Consider the following 18626-nt stretch of genomic DNA (forward strand, 5'->3'; position numbering starts at 1 on the left):
AAATATTCTTCAGAAAGTTCTTCCCAATATCTGTTGCAGAAGTTCCCATAAATGTGTGGCACTTGTAGGTTTGCTTTCACTCTTCTGTCCAGTTCATCCCAAACCAGCTCAATGGGGTTTAAGTCTGGCCACTCCATGTTTTCAAGCTTACCATCTTGTCTTTTTTTCCTGAAGTACTTCTGTCATAGGCAGAAGGTTCTTTGTCTTATTCTGATGTCTTAGCAATGACCTTCCTTGCGGCAACTCATCTGTCAAACCTGCAGCTCAAAGTCACAGTTGAAACTCAGACTTGCTACTACGAACACTATTTAGCTACGCCGTTGTCCTGTGAACCACCTATCATGCAAGTTGTTAACTCTCAGAAACCTCTCAGTTTTGGTTTCAGGTCTGCCAGACCTACTGTCAGAGTTTGCCCCAGTTTCTGTGCGCCGTTTGATGGTGAAGGAACTGTACTCACTGACACACTGACTTTCTTTGCCATTTCTCTGTAGGAAAAACATACATTTTAAGTGTTATGGGAAACTCTGCCTCTCTTCCAGTCTTAATTGCCTTTTTCTTGGATTTTTGTAGCAACACACTAATTTCTGCAGTACAATACTGTTCCACTGATTCTCACATGGATATGGTACCACAATGTGTTCCAACACTGCTTTTATGCAGACAGAGGGGGTTGTAAGTAATCCAAAAAAGTTAGAACAGCTGTAGGAATTAGTAGGAGCAGCTTAGTAGTTGATCAACCTCCTTGTGTTCCCTGAAAAAAAGAGCTGTTACTCCCCACATGCACTATTAGACAATTACATGGAGAAACCTTATGAACACAAGCTTTCTCACGCACACAGGTGTACACACAAGTGTTCACACAGGTGAGCGCGCAGGTACTCACAGACACACTCTATCTTGGGCAGCTGCTGCCTCTTGAAATATCTTGTATTTTTAATACTGTGTGCTGTTCAGTAACAGTGTCATTGCTATTTATGCATATGCTGCTTGTTGCTGTGGTTTCTCCTGGATAAATGGTGTGTTTACAGTTGCACCCAACCATATTTGGGCAATGATGCAATTTCTGTAGCTTGTCTCTTTTTTTTTACCATCACAGTGGAGTTCAATTAAGATATCACTGAAGTGCACACTTTCAGCTTTAAATTAAAGAGTTTAATAAAAGCATTTAAGCAACTATTTACAGGATTTTTTTAAGAAGAGCTGCCCATTTTCAGTGGGTCAAAAGAATTTCTGGACATGCAACTTCACAGCCAGCTAAGGCCTGTACGCTCGTGATGTCATTACCGATTACGTAGATAAAACATCTGGAGTATGAGGTCCAAAAAGATCCTGTTGTTTTGATTTAAACCCTACTGTGTTGGCGTACAGACTAAAAATTGCACAAATTGTGTCACTGTTCGAATACATATGGACCTAACTATAAATAGGACTTAACATTACTAACCTGCAATGTCCAGTTAGTGCTGTAAGTTGCTTGGTCTTTGGTTTAAGGTAATCTCTTCATGTTAGCTAGTGTCACTAGTGTCATTTCACATTTCAACACCACCTAGCTAGTTTGTTAGCTAAGTAGATTATGTGAAGCCTTATGTTGCTATATAAACAAAAAGCAGATTTCATGATATAATGTTTAGCTACAGCCATAACTGGAGCAGACTGGCTAATGCTTAACTGATTATTCTAACTTAAATCTACAAATGCTGACATATGCAGGTTATGCAGTAGCTACATGTCAGGATTTATACCTGTGTGCACTGTATTGATGATGAAGTCTAGTTACATTTCTGGGGACATGTATGTCAGGTCACATCACAGGGTTTTAGAAGGGCTATGATGTATCTATGGCATATATTTAATACAGAAGGGTAAGTCTGTTAGATTCTGGCAGCAGATATAAAAGCTACCATAATAGATAGCTCCACATGTTTGATTTGGCAGTTTCACACAAAATATCCCAAAGGGGGTTTTTGTCTCTGGCTGGAATTGAACCAGCAACATTTTGCTTGCCAAGGAAATACATAAATCACTATACTATAGAGCCACACAGAAGCTGGTAGGAGCTTCTGTGTAAAGATAAAAATATCTGACTAAGAAGAAAAGAAAACCACTGACAGTGTGACATTAACATTACTCTTAGCAAGCTCTGATGTAACAATCAGCTGACTTTTAAAATTTGCTTATTCATTCATTATATTTCCCTTCATTGGCCTCCATATTAGCTCTTTTCATCTGGCTGCTGTTATCTTGTTATCCTTCTTTCAATTTTGTTTGTTTAAGTTTAATCTGTTTGGCTGCGGGTCATTAATGTAATGTAATGGATGTTGTTTGTTTTTTGTTTGCCACCTAATATTTTCCTCACCATCTGTAATCTGTTTCTTCTGAGCAAACAGGTAGATGAAAGAGCTGAAACTACATTCTCATTTCATGGTCTTGTTTCCCCTGTATGACAGGTAGGCTGCCAGCTTCATCATAAATTTAGCATAAAACATGTGTGTCGGTATCAGCGCCTAATGGTCCCTTTTTGTCAAGCTCCCGTCCGCAGGGTAACAACTCAGCGGCCATAAAGATTTGGACAGGTAATTCACTTTCCCAGCCACACTTTTCATGCAGGCAACTCAGCTGAATGCAACAGAAGGTAGAAATGGCTTAAAAATCTCATTTGGACTCCATTGCATGGGCAAGGCAGGCAAACCCCAGAAACGGTGACCCATGAAATCAGGGTGAGGACAACTGCCTCCACTAGGCCCCATCCTCATTATAACGTCTTGAAAAACTGGAAGGAAAAGGTCAGAGAGGGTACGAGAATGAGGAGATGTGAAATGCAACACTAAAAATGTATCTCAGGACATATATATGTGCCAAAATATGTAATGGACAGTGTATGCCGTGCAACAAACATCCCAGGGATGCTGCGATTATGCAGGATACTGTACGCCTTGACCTTAAGCACAGTCTTGACATGGTTTGGGGGTATCGTGACTGCCTGTAATCAGAGTGTAGAGTTAGATGAAAGGGTTTGCTTTTCATTTAGTCTCTGCATGTTCAAAAAAAGTCAGGTAATCAGACATTGTTAAGCCAGCTTAAAAAATGCAAATTGCCAGCTTTTGGTTTCACAACAAAGAATAAAGAGGGACAAGTCTTTGTGTCCCACTGAGCTGTGATGGACTCGGCGAGATGAGGAAGCTATTTCCCCTTCAAAGCAAATTGAACAGAATTGATTCCGTCCCATCCTCTGCGAGAGAGCGGCTTCAAAGAGAATGTTTCTCCAAGGCCTCGTAACTCATGTCATCTTACTGAAGCAAAACCAAATCCCCTACGTTGTATGTGTGATCCGGTCCCCAATGAACGAGCAGTTAATTAATTCCTCTAAAAGACAATTAGTCTCTTCAATCAAATCCTTTGGGCATGTTTGAATTTTGGTGAGTCCAGTTTTCCTCCAAAGCAAATGATTAATCACACGGATTGCCCACCGTGCTCATAAATAGAGCTTTCACACATCTACACACACACCAGAGTAGGTTAACCTTTCTTATTAGTGATCGCAGGATTTTGGTCATGCGTGATGATTCACACCACAGCATTTTGGGTGTTTTTTTATGACTCTTTGCACAAATGACTCATTAAACTTTAATGCTGATCACAATGCATATGCATGACTTTAAGTATTATATTTACATATCAAATGGGTCATATCTGCAGTGCAAATGTGCTCATGTTGTGATCCTCGCAAAGATCAGCTCAAAGTTCAAGATGTTTGTTAGAGAGAAGAATAAACACTCAGGCTTGGGTAATTCAGCATTCAAGGTTTCTGTGTTTTCACAGCTATATAGCCATGCTCTAGGCTACAGGTTTTTCATATCCATGGAAACACAAAAACCAAGCTGGATATTTCCCCCAAAGGGGCTAGGAAGGCTGAGGCTAGGAAATAAAAAGCCAGGAAACAATGAGACAAAAAGGAGTTCCATGAGGACAAACAGAAGGATCAGTATTCAGGTCAGAAGTTCAGAAATATAAATACTTTTTGCATCATTTTGCAGAAATAGAAATCGTTTTTCTTTATTTTTGTGTTGAAACCGAGAAACATTCTGCAAATTGCTATAATATCTTTCACACTAGCTAAAGTTCAATGAAATGTCGCCAGCCGTAAATGCATTTTTTTCCTTGAACATTGTATGTGTGTGTGTGTGTGTTTATTTTTCATTCATGAAACCTTTTTTCTAACCAACAGTGCTCCAAAGAAGCTTAGTAAATCGCTAGTTACATGTGTATAGCTTTCAAATATTTGGTAGCTAAAGGGATGAAAAGCTCCACATATGTAGGTTGTGTCCATTAGCACCAGCTTTTGCATGTTTCTCTTTTATGTAATGCAAAGCTCCCGGTAATCACTTTAATGCTCAGCACAGTCAGTGCGAAGAGAAGGCATTCACCCATTCACTGAGTTGGGTGAATCCAGTTTCGCCTGCAGGTACCAGGAATCTATTAGCCCCATCCACCCCTCTCTGTGCATTGAGCACTGTAAACTCAATGGGGCTTTGTGATAACGGAACAAAACCTGGAAGTCAATGAAAGAACTACTCCATGCATGCATGCTGTAAGGCATATCACCTGTAGCGCTACCCTTATAGCCACCCTAAGGAGGAAATATTAGTTACTGAAGAGTGATTTCAGTCCGATATGTTTCGTTTTTTTGCACCAGCAATGGTGAGGATATCTTTATATTTTCTATTATCCAAGCATAAAGATGCTAATTTAGTGGCATGATTAATTTCAACACCCAGAAATAGTGATATAGTTCAAACAAGTCCAATCAACATAAACGTGTAATGTGATTTTTTGGCGCTTGGAAGATAGTTCAAGCTCTGAATGGTCAGTAAGACTTATTTAGCAAGTGGTAAAAAAAGGCCTAAGTGGTTAACTGGCGACCTGGTGAATGTTAAGAAGTTATTAGGTTAATGGAAAACAATATCCTTGACATCATCGTCCATCAACAAAACCCCATTTTGCACTATCATATGTATGTTCAGTTTGGTGTAGCTGTGGGAGCCTGAAGGAAGCAGCACACATTGGCCTGCCAGTTGTGAATACGCTGGAATACAAGCTGTGGTTGTTGCACATCACACAGACTTTGCACTTGGAGGTGGCAGGTTAAAGACTGGCTAATGTTCAATCAAACTGCCTCTGACATCTGTGTCCTCACATTAACCCCCCATCAGGTGTTGTCTGGAAAGGTTCAGGGCTTCGCTGCATGTGTGAAAAAATTACCCGCAGATACATGCGTAACTACAAGATAAACGCACACTGTAGCATCCCCGGTTGAAAAGATGGTCTCTCAAACTGATGGTTCACAATCCTTTTATTAAACAGCCGTGTATGTGAACACACCGTAAGAGCTACAACATACAGAATAAAAGACTATTAGTAAATCAAACAGTGTGTTACCTTTAACCTTTTGACTTATTCATTAATCACAAATTAATTCTCCTTACCTTACATAACAAATAACACTAAAACTTGTAAATTATTGCATATAACAGGGAAATCGTTGCATCGCTGCCTAAACATGACGAGGTACATTAGCGCCCTCTAGTGGGTGAAAACTTAGCCTTTATGCTTAGTAGCGGTCAGCAGCTATATGCTCCGTAAAACAACAAAATACATATCTACAGGACAAACTTTGTTACAAACCTTGTTCCCTCATCAACCAGGTGCTAAGAAACTGCTTTCGACTCAGTGTTGCACCTTAATAGCCGTTCTTTTTCCCATTCCCGTCCATTAACCATAGAGCACACCTTCTCTCTGTGCATTAAAACTCGCGCTTCTGCCATATGGTTTACGCCACTTGATTTACGGCACCTTGTCGCTCTGTGACTTTCAAAATAAAAGCATTCACTCCAACAATATAAAAGCCACTCATAAGTTTACAAAACACTTTACCAAATATTAATGAGGTCATTTACACACACCCCTGCATGTGACCCTACACATCAACACACACCCTCATCACCTATTCAGGCATGACAGATTAAAAGCAACCTGAAGCTGTTAGCATAATGAAAGTGTGCATCCCACCCTTGCATGAAACCAACCCCACACATTTATCCTGAACTCACGGTGCAGCCCATTAATTCATCTGCCAATACACATCTGTACTAATTACCAGAGTCTGAACATGTACATTCACCCACCATTAGTAATTTACACCTGGCTGCATGGGGCAAATTATCTTTGTTGCAAATGATCACCTGCCTCAAGTATTCCCACTAAGCCTCCAGTTTGTATCAAAACTTTAAAGGCTTCCTTAAGTATGATGTTATTCCTGGCATTAATACACTGCTGCAGTTTGTCTTCTGATTGAAATGCAGCCTCGCTTGTAAGGCGAAGACCCAGTCGAGATGCAACAGGCAGGTCTGGTATACAACATTCCTCTAATGAACCCTCTAGATAACAGTGCATGATGGGAAGCAGATGTGCTACAATTGTTCATTTAACCCCCTAGTCCTTTGATTCAGAAGGTCTCTCAATATCTCAACATGCTCAGCCATAGCTATCTGCAAACCAGGACCCAGGGAGACATGGGGAGGACAGAATGAGACAAAGAGAAAAATAGAAAGGAAAAAAAGGATGAAAGACATGCTTTTTTCCCCCCTAAGACAAAGAAGCAAAGCTGAAACGCCACAACACCAGAGAGCTGCCTACATGTTATTTATCAGCTTCTGAAGGCCACCGCAGACACATTTACTCACTGTGTCATGAAGAAACATTTTTCCCCTGCCAGCAGAATCACCTCATATCAGAGCCTTTCCCTGTAACTGAGAGTTTTCCTCTGTAGTGTAATAAGATTGTGTCCCTATATCCCTACCAACCATGATTAAGGTATTTTTCAATGTTAAATTCCATTATTGATGCACAAACTGTCAAGAATAGTGAATTAGGTGCAGTGAAATTGGGTGGATTCTGACTACTGTTCCTAAGGTGTGCCATTGTAATAGCTTGTATGAAAAAGTACTAAGACATCCTATTTCTCATTTCACAAGTGTAAAAATGACATTACACTTCTCAGATATCAAGGAAAATGCTTTGGGGGAACAATTAATGCTGGGCATGGGAGTTCTAGCCAAGAGTACAGCAATTAAGGTTTAGCTTTCACTTTTCATCTCTATTTGTCACATTTGCAAATAAACAAAGTGGACTCAAGTGTGAACAAATGGAGATGGACTGGCACAGAGATAAAACTGTAACATAACAAAAGGCATTGTTCGGGAAAGCAGGGGAGTCCAAGACAGAAAAGCAAAGAAATCCAAGAAGAGAGCCAAAAGGAGAAAGTAACAAAGGAGACCGAGGAAAGCAAGGGACTAGAGCCCTGGTGAATGTCACAAAGGCTGAGGATGCCATATCATAGCTGTATACAAAAGATGGACATGGCAACAATTAGGTCATGCTTTGGTTTTTGGGCTGTGCATTTTTTAAATGGTAAATGGCCTGTATTTGTATAACGCTTTACTAGTCCCTAAGGACCCCAAAGCACTTTACGCATTCAGCTATCCACCCATTCACACACACATTCACACACTGGTGATGTCAAGCTACATTGTAGCCACAGGCACCCTGGGGCGCACTGACAGAGGCGAGGCTGCCGGACACTGGCCCCACCGGGCCCTCTGACCACCACCAGTAGGCAATGGGTGAAGTGTTTTGCCCAAGGACACAACGACCGAGATTGTCGTAGCCGGGGCTCAAACCGGCAACCTTCCGATTACAAGACGAACTGCCAACTCTTGAGCCACAATCGCCCCATTTTTAAAACCAAAATAACTAACAGAGAATGAGGCAAATGGTTGTTGGGTGGTAACTTATTAGCTAATGCTAAAAACTTGGTTAGCAATCTGTGTTCATGTGAGTCTGTGCATTGTGTATGACAAACAGCCATGTCTCCAGTTCATCTTAACACCCCTAACCATTTATTGAGGAGGATTAGTTGTGAAAGTAAGCCATGAAGAAGGAAACTTTCCATAGAAGCTGTGTCTAAATATGTATATTACTTCACCTAGTTTAGTTCTGGGAGGAGACACAAACCCATCCTAGGGAGGGCACAGCTAGTATATTCCTAATGTTGGTCCCAAGCCCGGATAAATAAGAGTGTTATGAAGAAAGGAATCTGGCGTAAAATCTATGCCAAAACAAATGTGCAAATCTGTCTGCTGTAGCGACCCTTGGGAACAGGAATCAGCTCCAAGTATCTTCTGCTTTAAAGTTGGAGATTTTAGCATGGGAGTCTACAAAGATTCACTCAGTTTTGGAGGCAGCCTCAAGAGGCCAGTTGTGGAATTACGCTTCTATATTTGCTTCATTTTTCAGCCCTGGAGGTTGCAGCCGGGATAAAAAACACTAAAATTAAATACACTAGTACAACACAGGGATAATATGGCACAGGTGAACTCAATCAAAACAGTTACAGAGCTTCTAATGTAACAGAGAACTTCCTTTCTCTACAGTCTCAGTCGTATATTCTAAAAATGAAGCTGTGGGCTAAACATTTTTCCTCTGGAAATGTTCATATTTCAATATGAGAGCATCTTTTTGGTTTCATGTGGAATTGTAAATATTTTTTTTTTATATCTCTGTCTATCTCATCAGAATACACACCTATCCATCTGTCTGAATTTCAGCCAATATTCCACAATGTGAAACAGAAAAACTGTAAAATAAAACAGGAAGCAGAATGAAGAAAGGTGAAGAATAACTCACACATATGCTCTATATGTGTGAGGTATTCTATATGTTGGGCAGAAAATAAGAAACAGCATTCAATAACATAAAGAAGGAGAAAACTGAGGATTGCAGCAGAAACCACAGGCAATTATAACGACAGACTCTGACAGTGAAAGCAAATAACTTTACAAGGGAAAAATAGGACAGCCCCCCCCCCACACACACACACAAAAGTACATTAACAGTGTAATACACCATGACAGTAAATTCATCATTATCAATCTCCATCATGTGCAGTGTAATTATTTTAAAGTGAGACTTGTGGTCAGCATTGTGTCTGACAAGTTTCTCTATCATATTCGCCATTAAATCAAACCACAAACATGAAACGAGCACACCGATGATGATATCCATTTGCGTCCATTATCTTGTAGCGCAAAATGAAGACCAGCTAAATTACAAAGGCAAGGAAAATTTTACCCGAGGCATGTAATTACTGCCTGTAACTCTCCAGCCTTGTTGTAGAATCACTACCATTTCATAAATGCACTATATATGCTCTGCACAGGACTGCTCTTTATCTGCATTTAATTATGCACCAGAGAATAATATAATTAGAGCCATAAGCACTTAAGATTGTTGATGAATGTGAATTGAATAATTGAATAATCTTAATGATGGCTCCAAATTTTATTTGTCAGTAGGTAAGACATTTCTATAAGTGTAGTCCATGTTAAGTTTTAAACTACCAAAAAAATAACTAAAGATGGCAAATGTCAATATTATTAGGGAAAGGTTACATGAAGTCCCAGAGATACAGTATTATTGTCACATAATACATATCAGATACATCTTGATTTTACATTTGAGGATGCAGAATTCATTGCAAAAGGGTTCAGGATCTCATAATGTACAGGAAAGCACATGGTGGTGGGATTGCACTTTATATTTAAGAGCCAATTGAGATCAGAGGTGATTTGACACCAGATGAGATTGAAATGGTTGCAAGTGCATTTACCTACTTGAGACCAACATCAGTGTGTTGTTGTTATAGAACAACAAGTGCAAATATTTTTTTCTGGATATAATTTGTGAAAAATTAGATCAGGTCATGTGTGTGATCTTAATAATAAACTCTAATTTATGGGTGACCTGAATATCTAATGAAATTTACAGAGCTGTCAAATGAAAAATAGGCTCCTATATAGCAAATATTTGTGGATTATCTCAAGTAAATAAATCAAATCAAATCAAATCAAATCACTTTTATTGTCACATCACATGTGCAGGCACACTGGCACAGCACATGCGAGTGAAATTCTTGTGTGCGAGCCCCACAAGCAACAGAGATGTGCAAACACAACAACACAAACGAGCAAAATACAAGAATGGCTAACCTGAAACTAGTAAATATATGTACAATATATAATAGTGTATGCATTTCTGGATGTGTATACTAAATATTTTCCTACGTGTGTGTGTGTGTGTGTGTGTGTGTGTGTGTGTGTGTGTGTGTGTGTGTGTATACACATTTTTACAAATTAAATAGTAAAAAAAAAAAAAAAATAAAAAAAAAAAAATAATAATAATAATAAAATATATAAAATATACAGAGTTGAATATGTGCAAAACAAGTGGCATTTATATACAGTATGGAGTGCATAATGTTGAAGTTCCAGTAGTGAAGCTGAGGTGTCTATGACGTGTTCAGCAGTCTGATGGCCTGATGGAAAAAGCTGTCTCTCAGTCTGCTGGTACGGGACCGGATGCTGCAGAACCTCCTTCCTGATGGAAGCAGTCTGAACAGTTTATGGCTGGGGTGACTGGAGTCCTTGATGATCCTCCCCGCTTTCCTCAGGCAGCGCTTCCTGTAGATGTCTTGGAGGGAGGGAAGCTCACCTCCAATTATCCGTTCAGAGCACCGCACTACTCGCTGGAGAGCTTTGCAGTTGTAGGCGGTGCTGTTGCCATACCAGGTGGTGATGCATCCAGTGAGGATGCTCTCAATGGCACAGTGATAGAAGGTCCTGAGGATGCGGGGGCTCATGCCGAATCTTTTCAGTCTCCTGAGAAAGAAGAGGCGCTGCTGCGCCTTCTTCACTGTTTTGTTTGTGTGTACTGACCATGTAAGATCCTCAGCCAGATGTACTCCAAGGAACCGGAAGCTGCTCACTCTCTCCACAGCAGCGCCGTTGATGGTGATGGGGGTGTGTACTTCTCTGCACCTCCGGAAGTCCACTATCAACTCCTTTGTCTTTGCGACGTTGAGTGTGAGATGGTTGTCTTGACACCAGTGGGTCAGGGCGCTGACCTCCTCCCTGTAAGCCGTCTCATCACCGTTGGTGATAAGACCCACCACTGTAGTGTCGTCCGCAAACTTCACAATGATGTTGGAGCTGTTAGTGGCTGTGCAGTCGTAGGTGTAGAGTGAGTACAGGAGAGGGCTCAGTACACACCCCTGTGGAGCACCAGTGTTCAGTGTGATGGGGGATGAGGTGATGCTGCCCAGTCTGACCACTTGGCGTCTGTCAGACAGGAAGCTAAGGATCCAGCTGCAGAGGGAGCTGCTCAGTCCTAGATCCTGCAGTTTCCTGTCCAGCTTCGAGGGAACGATGGTATTGAATGCTGAGCTGTAATCTACAAACAGCATCCTCACATACGTGTCTCTCTTCTCCAGGTGTGACAGGGCAGTATGTAGTGTCAGGGCTATGGCATCATCAGTGGACCTGTTGTGGCGGTATGCGAACTGTAGAGGGTCCAGTGAGTCGGGTAGTGCAGAGCAGATGAAGTCCCTGACCAGCTTCTCGAAGCATTTGCTTACGATGGGGGTCAGGGCTACAGGTCGCCAGTCGTTCAATGAGGAGATGGTGGAGGATTTGGGTACAGGGACGATGGTGGCCATTTTGAAGCAGGCTGGGACTACAGACAGAGAGAGGGAAAGGTTGAAGATGTGCGTGAACACTCCAGCCAGCTGAGCCGCGCATGACCTGAGGACGCGGCCGGGAATCCCGTCCGGACCAGTAGCTTTAATAATGTTGTTTAATAATGTTCCAACAAGAACATGGCAGAAAAGTGATGGCACAGAAATCTCTAGTTGTATTAATTGACACATCTTAACCAATTACAATGTTGCAGTATCATGGGCCAAAGAAATATCTATACTGTTAGGGTGTAGTGCTAATAATTGAATGGAGCAGCATTTGTTGTCCTTTGTTGTGGGTATAGAACAAACTGCAATGATGCATAAATGTCTTGACTGTTTAGCTGTAAAACAAACAGTTTACTCTTGTGTTTATTGTTGCAAAAAGCCAGTTATTTTGTACAAAAATGTCTACTTTAGTGCAAACAGACATGATTGTTCGACCAGACACGGTACATGGGTACAATTTTTTTTTTTTCACCCACAAAACAAATCAATTGAACTAAATTGTGTCAGACTATGAAGGAACGGCATTCACAACCAAAACAGATAACACAAGAAACGAGTAAAATAAAACAAAAAAAAAAATCAACTTCAAAACAAAATCTATTTGCCCTGACTCTTAATCACAGATAAAAAAAAAAAAAATACTGAGACGTTTAGATCGTTGTATGTATGTGTGTTGTAATAATGTATGTTATTTTCAAATGATGTTTTATTTCTCTGTGTAGGCTTTTAAAGTGCACTGTCAAAGCGTAAAGGTTTGAGGCCACAGAAAGAACAGCTGCTACATTGCTAAACTAAACTCATATGACATAAGAGCTACAGAAGAAAAAAATTATGTACAATGAATAGTTAACTTATTTAAAAATGTGTGGACAGCATATACTACAGTGATTTACACATCACACTGAGACAATCTAATTCCATTTAGTTTATTAATTTTTGTGGATATTATGCTTACATGGTGCACCTGACCACGTTTATGCTTAATCAGATTACTGCTAATTAATTGATGTATAGCAAACATGGGCATATGTTGCATTCTGATGCTGGCTGGTTTATTTGACTCTGGGGCAAAATATAATAAAGCTGCTATGTTTAGCCTGCTGTGCCCACTTAATGGCAAATTAAAGGCGTCCAGGGTGCATTTGTAAAGAATCAACTGTAGCTGTAGAGTGAAACTGAGCTTAAGATAAAATAACATAATTTTTTGATGCTCAGTTGCAGTTTACAGGAGACATTTAATCCTGTGTATGATATTTGATTTTTGTGAGTTTTTGAGACCTTTACATCATCAGTGTCAAATTGCACAATAAACCTACCTTTAAGCAACAAATTGAACAATTAATATAAATTCCCTGATGTAACAAAACTGATAAAAACAAAATAAAATGACTTTTTTAAAAGTTTAACAAACACCCAGTTTCAAAAAATTATTTTGCATTGTTTCACAGGGTTAAGATAATGTGTTTCAGCAAGAATTCTGCTCCTTCTCAGAACCTTTTTGCATACTTTTGCGTATCTTTGTTGTAGGATGATTTCAGAGGTACTATAAAAGAGAAAACATATCAGACCTCTTCCTCCTTTTCCTTCTATGTCTTATGGTTATTGACTGTCTACATGACACCAGAGAAGATGCTGTGCAGCTGCTCACTGAGATCATGCTGAATACTGTCTTTGTGAAAATGTGTGCTGAAAAATAGTAGCCTTATAGCCCAAAAGATGAAGGAGCTGTATGGACTAATATTAATTTTTGGGAGTAACACATAATATATAAAATATTGCCAGTCAGACACACTGTCAAATAGTTACATGGTGGCATTTTAAGTGCATTTGCACAGTGCATGTATATGGGTATTACTTGCCTGCTTTGTGGTGTTTTTAGCCACATTGTTGATTTAAAAAAAAAAGTCAGTTTGGCAAACCTCCAACAGAAGTAAATTATTCTGTAATAATGATGTTGTGATACATCCGAGGTTTTCACCTTCGCCACCCCTTTCAGATTTTTCTGCAGCCGCCCCTGGTCACCAGCCACCACCGGTCATTTGTGCACATACCTACCTACATACCGCGCTGCGCGAGGCACATACAGTGCCTTCAAATGCGGTTGCGCGCTTCCACCGCACGGCAAACAAAGAGCGAAAACAGTGAGCATCCCTGGCTGTAGAGTTGCACCTGCAGGAGGGCTTGCTTTGATTCTTTTCTCGGCTGTTTTGTCTCACTTGGATAGGAGGACAGTTTGTGTCTGTGTCCCAAGATGAACCAAACCGCCACCGTATCGCATCAAGTGAAATGCCAGTCTACAAAGGCCATCAAGGTGAGTTGTATGGATTATTCTTATTCGCCGCGGTGAACTTATTGGTGATTTATCGAACTGTTTGTCGGCAGGAGCTCCGTGACAGCTCCAAACTTCAGTGCGGGTTTGGCGAGCGGGGATGCGCATTGACGCACAGCACTTTGGAGATGGTTAGGGGATATACGCGTGAGCATCCCCGTTACAGCAACATCGAGTTATTAAATAATGTTCCTTTATGAGACATTCAGATATAAAAGAAAGAAAGATAACAGGACTCCAGTGGCTAGGTTTGAACGAGAGACGTCCAGTTTGAATGCCTTGGATGAAGAGTCACACATTGGCGCAGTGGCGAGATTTCATTCATATCACGTGGTGCTTCTTGTTCTTATTTTGTCTGTATGTGCTGACAGTAAATTAGAGGATATCCCTTCGGACTTTAAGGTGGTTGGTGAGGAAAAAATGTGAACATTTGTGCCTTTGAAGGTGCTTAACTTTACCTGTGCACGGTCCCGGGAGATCATCCCGAATCCCGACCTGTTGTCGGGACAAACAAATTGATTTTAAACCTTCTGGAAGGGGGGGAGTAAGAAGTGCCAGCTCGTAAACGTGAAATCAAGACAGAAAGAAAGAAAGAGAGAGAGAGAAAGAGCGAGAGAAGGGATAGCGGCGTTTTCTTTTCCAGTCACGATCGAGAAACGTCTTCGCTCGGTGGCATCCGCATTGTCTTCGTATAGCGCACCTAAATCTGGGTTGAAGGAGTGTGAAATGTGTGTGTGTCGGTGTGTGTGAGGGGTTGCTTCTCATGCAGCACGCATGTGTGCGCGCGCACGCGCCTGAGTTTGTGTGTGACTCAACAGCTCGGTATCGATTTTGCCGCGGGTTCTGCATCACTTTTCAACCTCCAAGTCCCACCAGAGAAATTTAGCTTGGGGCAAATTTATCGATCCTCCTTCCTACTGTCCCAAAGGCGAGCAATTTAGGAATACAAGGCCGAGTGTTTGGAATTACCCAACTTCAACTTTTGAATTAAACATTTTGTGGAAAAAAAAATTATTTTAATTGAATTCTTGAGGTATTTCACCAGTCTCAGGCAGCCATCATATACTGTATGCACCTGGTGCCGTTTCCTTCTCCGGGACTGTTGAGCTGAAGCCAACTCTTCGTGTGTCATGTGGCTTTGTGCTGCTGATGGAGCTCAGTGCAGGATGCTCATAAAAGCCACTGTGCTGTGTTCAAAATGAGGCTGCTGTCACGTTTTTTTCTACCTTTTGGAGGAAGGGCATAATGGGATGCACCCAGCTGAGTTCAGGACTGCTCAAAATTCAAATACAGTACTCTAGTTCTTTTAATTTGAAATGTTATCTTCGACAAGACTTTTAATTATGTGGTTGGTTGGTGAAAAAGCAATTTTTCAAATTGCTTCTTCACATACTGGCAACCTGAGTTTAAACATGGTTTAAAGGTACTTACTGTAAATTCAAATTTTTTGTAAATTAATTGATCAATGCTAATCAACGCTCAGATACAAAAATACTTCAGTCTTTATTGTTTTGAAGAGGTATCAACAGAAGTTGAACTACTGTAGGCCTGGGCTGTAGTTACATGTAACACCAGTTACTAGAAAATTCTTCTTTTAGCTTTATTCCCATTCTCTCAAGAAGCTTTGCCTTTTCCCAGGTAAATGCTGTCAAAATATAACTGTTAATTTTCCTTGATAAATAAAGGTTAGAATGACTCAGTACACCATCTAGTGGTCTATACTACTATTGTGAGAAAGTACAGCCAGGCTCTAGGTCAACTTCAGTTGGTGTCTCTTAAACACAACACACAGATATTTTTTTTTAAAATAAAGTCAAAACAGTCTTCTATTTACCTTCTGTTATTGGTGTTTAGTTTTTAAAGAATTTTAAAACATGAATTTACAATAAGTACCAATAAAGGAAACTGGTTCACTTGAGTCCTGTTTGTCTGCAGATTTGCTTATGCTTTCTGTCAGTTATTACGCTCAGATTCAGTGCAGAGATCTTGGAAGATTGTGAAGTTTTCTCCATGCTATGAGTCAAATGAGGGAAACCTGGTGCATATAACTGAAAATGTCACTACTTTACCAAAGCTCAGCGATGAACCCAGTGAAGCAGTGTATCTGATATGAGAAGCGTGGTTAGAAAGGCCAGTTCATGCTGCGGGCTGCAGACCGGCACATGGTCACTGGACTTGGTCTTATACCACAACAGGAGGTGTGTGTGTGTGTGTTCATGTTCCACATGTGCACGCTAGAGAGCATAACACCCAATAGCCAGTTTTCTTTGCTGAACTACATTAAAAAAATATAAGAAGCTGCAAGTGAAAGAAATATGTTGGTCTGTGAATACAAACGCTGCTGGATAATTGTCTACAATCCAAATAACGAGTTTGCAAGAAATAATGCACAATACACTGACCGGCATGAGATGGCAAACAAAAAGGGATCAAAAGTGAATTTTCCAAACACCACAGTGGCACAGATAGATGGGTCGAGGTGGTAGCACTTTGATATACCTTTGACACGCCAAAACCAAAGAAGCACAGGTGTTTTAATGATCACAGTGGGATGCTGTACTATTGTGCTTGCTGATTCAGTCTCCACCCAGATCCTGGAGTGCTGGGACTTCACTAAACCGAGCCTTCATCTGTGTGATTAATTAGATTTGCACTTTTCCTGCTATGTCCAATCGCACAGTCTAATCACCACACATCCACTGCAGTCTGACATGACTCAGAATTACATAACATAGTCTAACTGAAATTGAGATCACCCCTATCTGGCACACTGGGCACAAGTGGAGTACAGCACATACACCAGTTTATTTTTCTCAGCATATGCACTGTTGCTGTCAGGTCATGCTGGGTTGGACACAAGAGGCTGGACACAATTCCTAACAACACAGTAATGCTAGTTGGCGTGGATGTACGAGGCATTTTCAGGATTTCTTGGAGTGGCGCAGACCAAAATAAAAGTAGAGGGCCCTCAAGAAAATCAGAATATTTGATTACAAGTAAGTATATTGGAGAAGCAGGGTATATTATCGATTTAGTCTTCTGAAAGTGGTGACACTGCTGCAAACGGTAAACACAATTCTGGGCTTTTTAGACCTTGTACAAAACACTTGTGGGGTTGTTTTCTGGGGTTGGATTTAAACATTTTTAGCTTAGTTTTAACTGACAATACAACATTTCACATTAAGAGGTTTGATACTAGAGTGTCATAACATACCTCCACTTATATCATGCATTTTATTCACTCATGCAGCCAGTCAGACTGGAGCCACCCATCTTTTCCATTTGACTTGAAGTATCTACAAACTGTCACTAGGATGGGGAGGGTCATTTAGGAGTCACTCACTGATTTAAACCAATCAGGATTGATGAATGTAATCAGAAAGTCATCTGGTGTTTGCAGCCAGTGCAAAGTAAACAGAGTGGGCAGGCGTTCAGCTCACTTTAATTTGTTCATATTGAAATACAGTCTGAAAAGAAGAAAAGGAAAGATTGAATGTTTAATTTATGCTACCATGAGTGTGTCCATTTTTGGAAGTATTTGCCTACAGAGAGTCTACGGACAGGGGTTTTCAACCACTGGAAACATGCTTACATGCAGTCCTCCAAACTACATGGTACTCAATGTGGGTGATGTTTTGCATCAGTTGAATGCTAATTGGTTGACAAGTAGGCTGGAACCGGGAAGGGGGAAACAGTGGAGTTCACCAGGAATGGGAGAAGAGAAAAAAATCCCCAAACACCCCAGATTAAAAAAAAACAAAAAAATGGAGCATGAGAAGAACACACAGGATTTTTTTTTAATTCAATAAAGATTATGACCTGCTTCACACCATCAGAGGTTTTGTTGTGTCACTTGTGGTCTGTCACTCAGCAATAATTGGCAGCCATATGCATCTTTACATTGTATATATACACTTTATGGATGCAGCTTGCTAACTAAGCTTGCTACAGTCTGTAGATAACCCATCACTCCATCTTATTCTCTAATTATCATGCAGTTTGGCTCTAACAAAACAAAATGGTGGAAGCCAAGGGCTAATAATGAGGCTTCAAAATGTAGAGCCTGCAGAGTAGTGAGTGAAATCATGGTAACCTTTGCTTTGTACATCTGTTATATACAGTCCTCAGGCATAGCTAGTAAATGTGGGCTATTTAGATTCTGTTAGTGTGTGTTATAACGTTAGTTGTTCTAACTAGGATGACTCAATGGCTACAAAGTTCGCACGAGAAGATGAGAAGATTCACCCATATCTTCTGTTGCATGGAGAGCTGCTGTGTACGAATGCCCTGATGGTTTGCGGGGGAATCTGCTTTCTGAACGTCACCGAGCAATGCTTTTCTCTTTTCACACTTTCCCTTTCTTTGTTTCTTTGGGAGATTCTGAGCTGAGGCAGCATTTACGCTCTTTATTGTTTAAAACCGCTGCACATTATAACAGTGGTGAACAACAGCCCGGATGTCAGACACCCCGAGGCATCTGCTCCAGATCAGCTTGATGCTCTTTGCTTTCACCTCTCAATGAACCTGTCTCTATAATCAGTGAAACAAGCAGGGATCATAGACAGGATTAAGTACTCCAGAACTCATCTGTGTTGCGCAAACCTCGCCATCTAATCTCTCCCATGTCTGACCCCCGTCGAGTGGCACAGAGGTCTTAACGGC

General features: G+C 40.7%; 1 protein-coding gene across 1 annotated transcript in view; it reads left to right on the top strand.

The window, feature by feature from the left end:
- The first annotated feature begins 13718 nt into the window (after window positions 1-13718).
- dpp10 (dipeptidyl-peptidase 10 (non-functional)) overlaps window positions 13719-18626 on the top strand; it is a 258523-nt gene continuing 253615 nt past the window's right edge. The window contains exon 1 of the mRNA XM_085249886.1: window positions 13719-13946. Coding sequence (XP_085106012.1) covers window positions 13887-13946 — 60 coding nt within the window. The 5' untranslated portion in view covers window positions 13719-13886. The remainder of the gene's footprint in view (window positions 13947-18626) is intronic.

The sequence above is a fragment of the Mchenga conophoros genome, linkage group LG16 (genome assembly GCF_057382185.1).
Source record: "Mchenga conophoros isolate Kocher_MC1m ecotype Shallow Benthic linkage group LG16, M_conophoros_male_GT1.1, whole genome shotgun sequence".
NCBI classification, from domain to species: Eukaryota; Metazoa; Chordata; class Actinopteri; order Cichliformes; family Cichlidae; genus Mchenga; species Mchenga conophoros.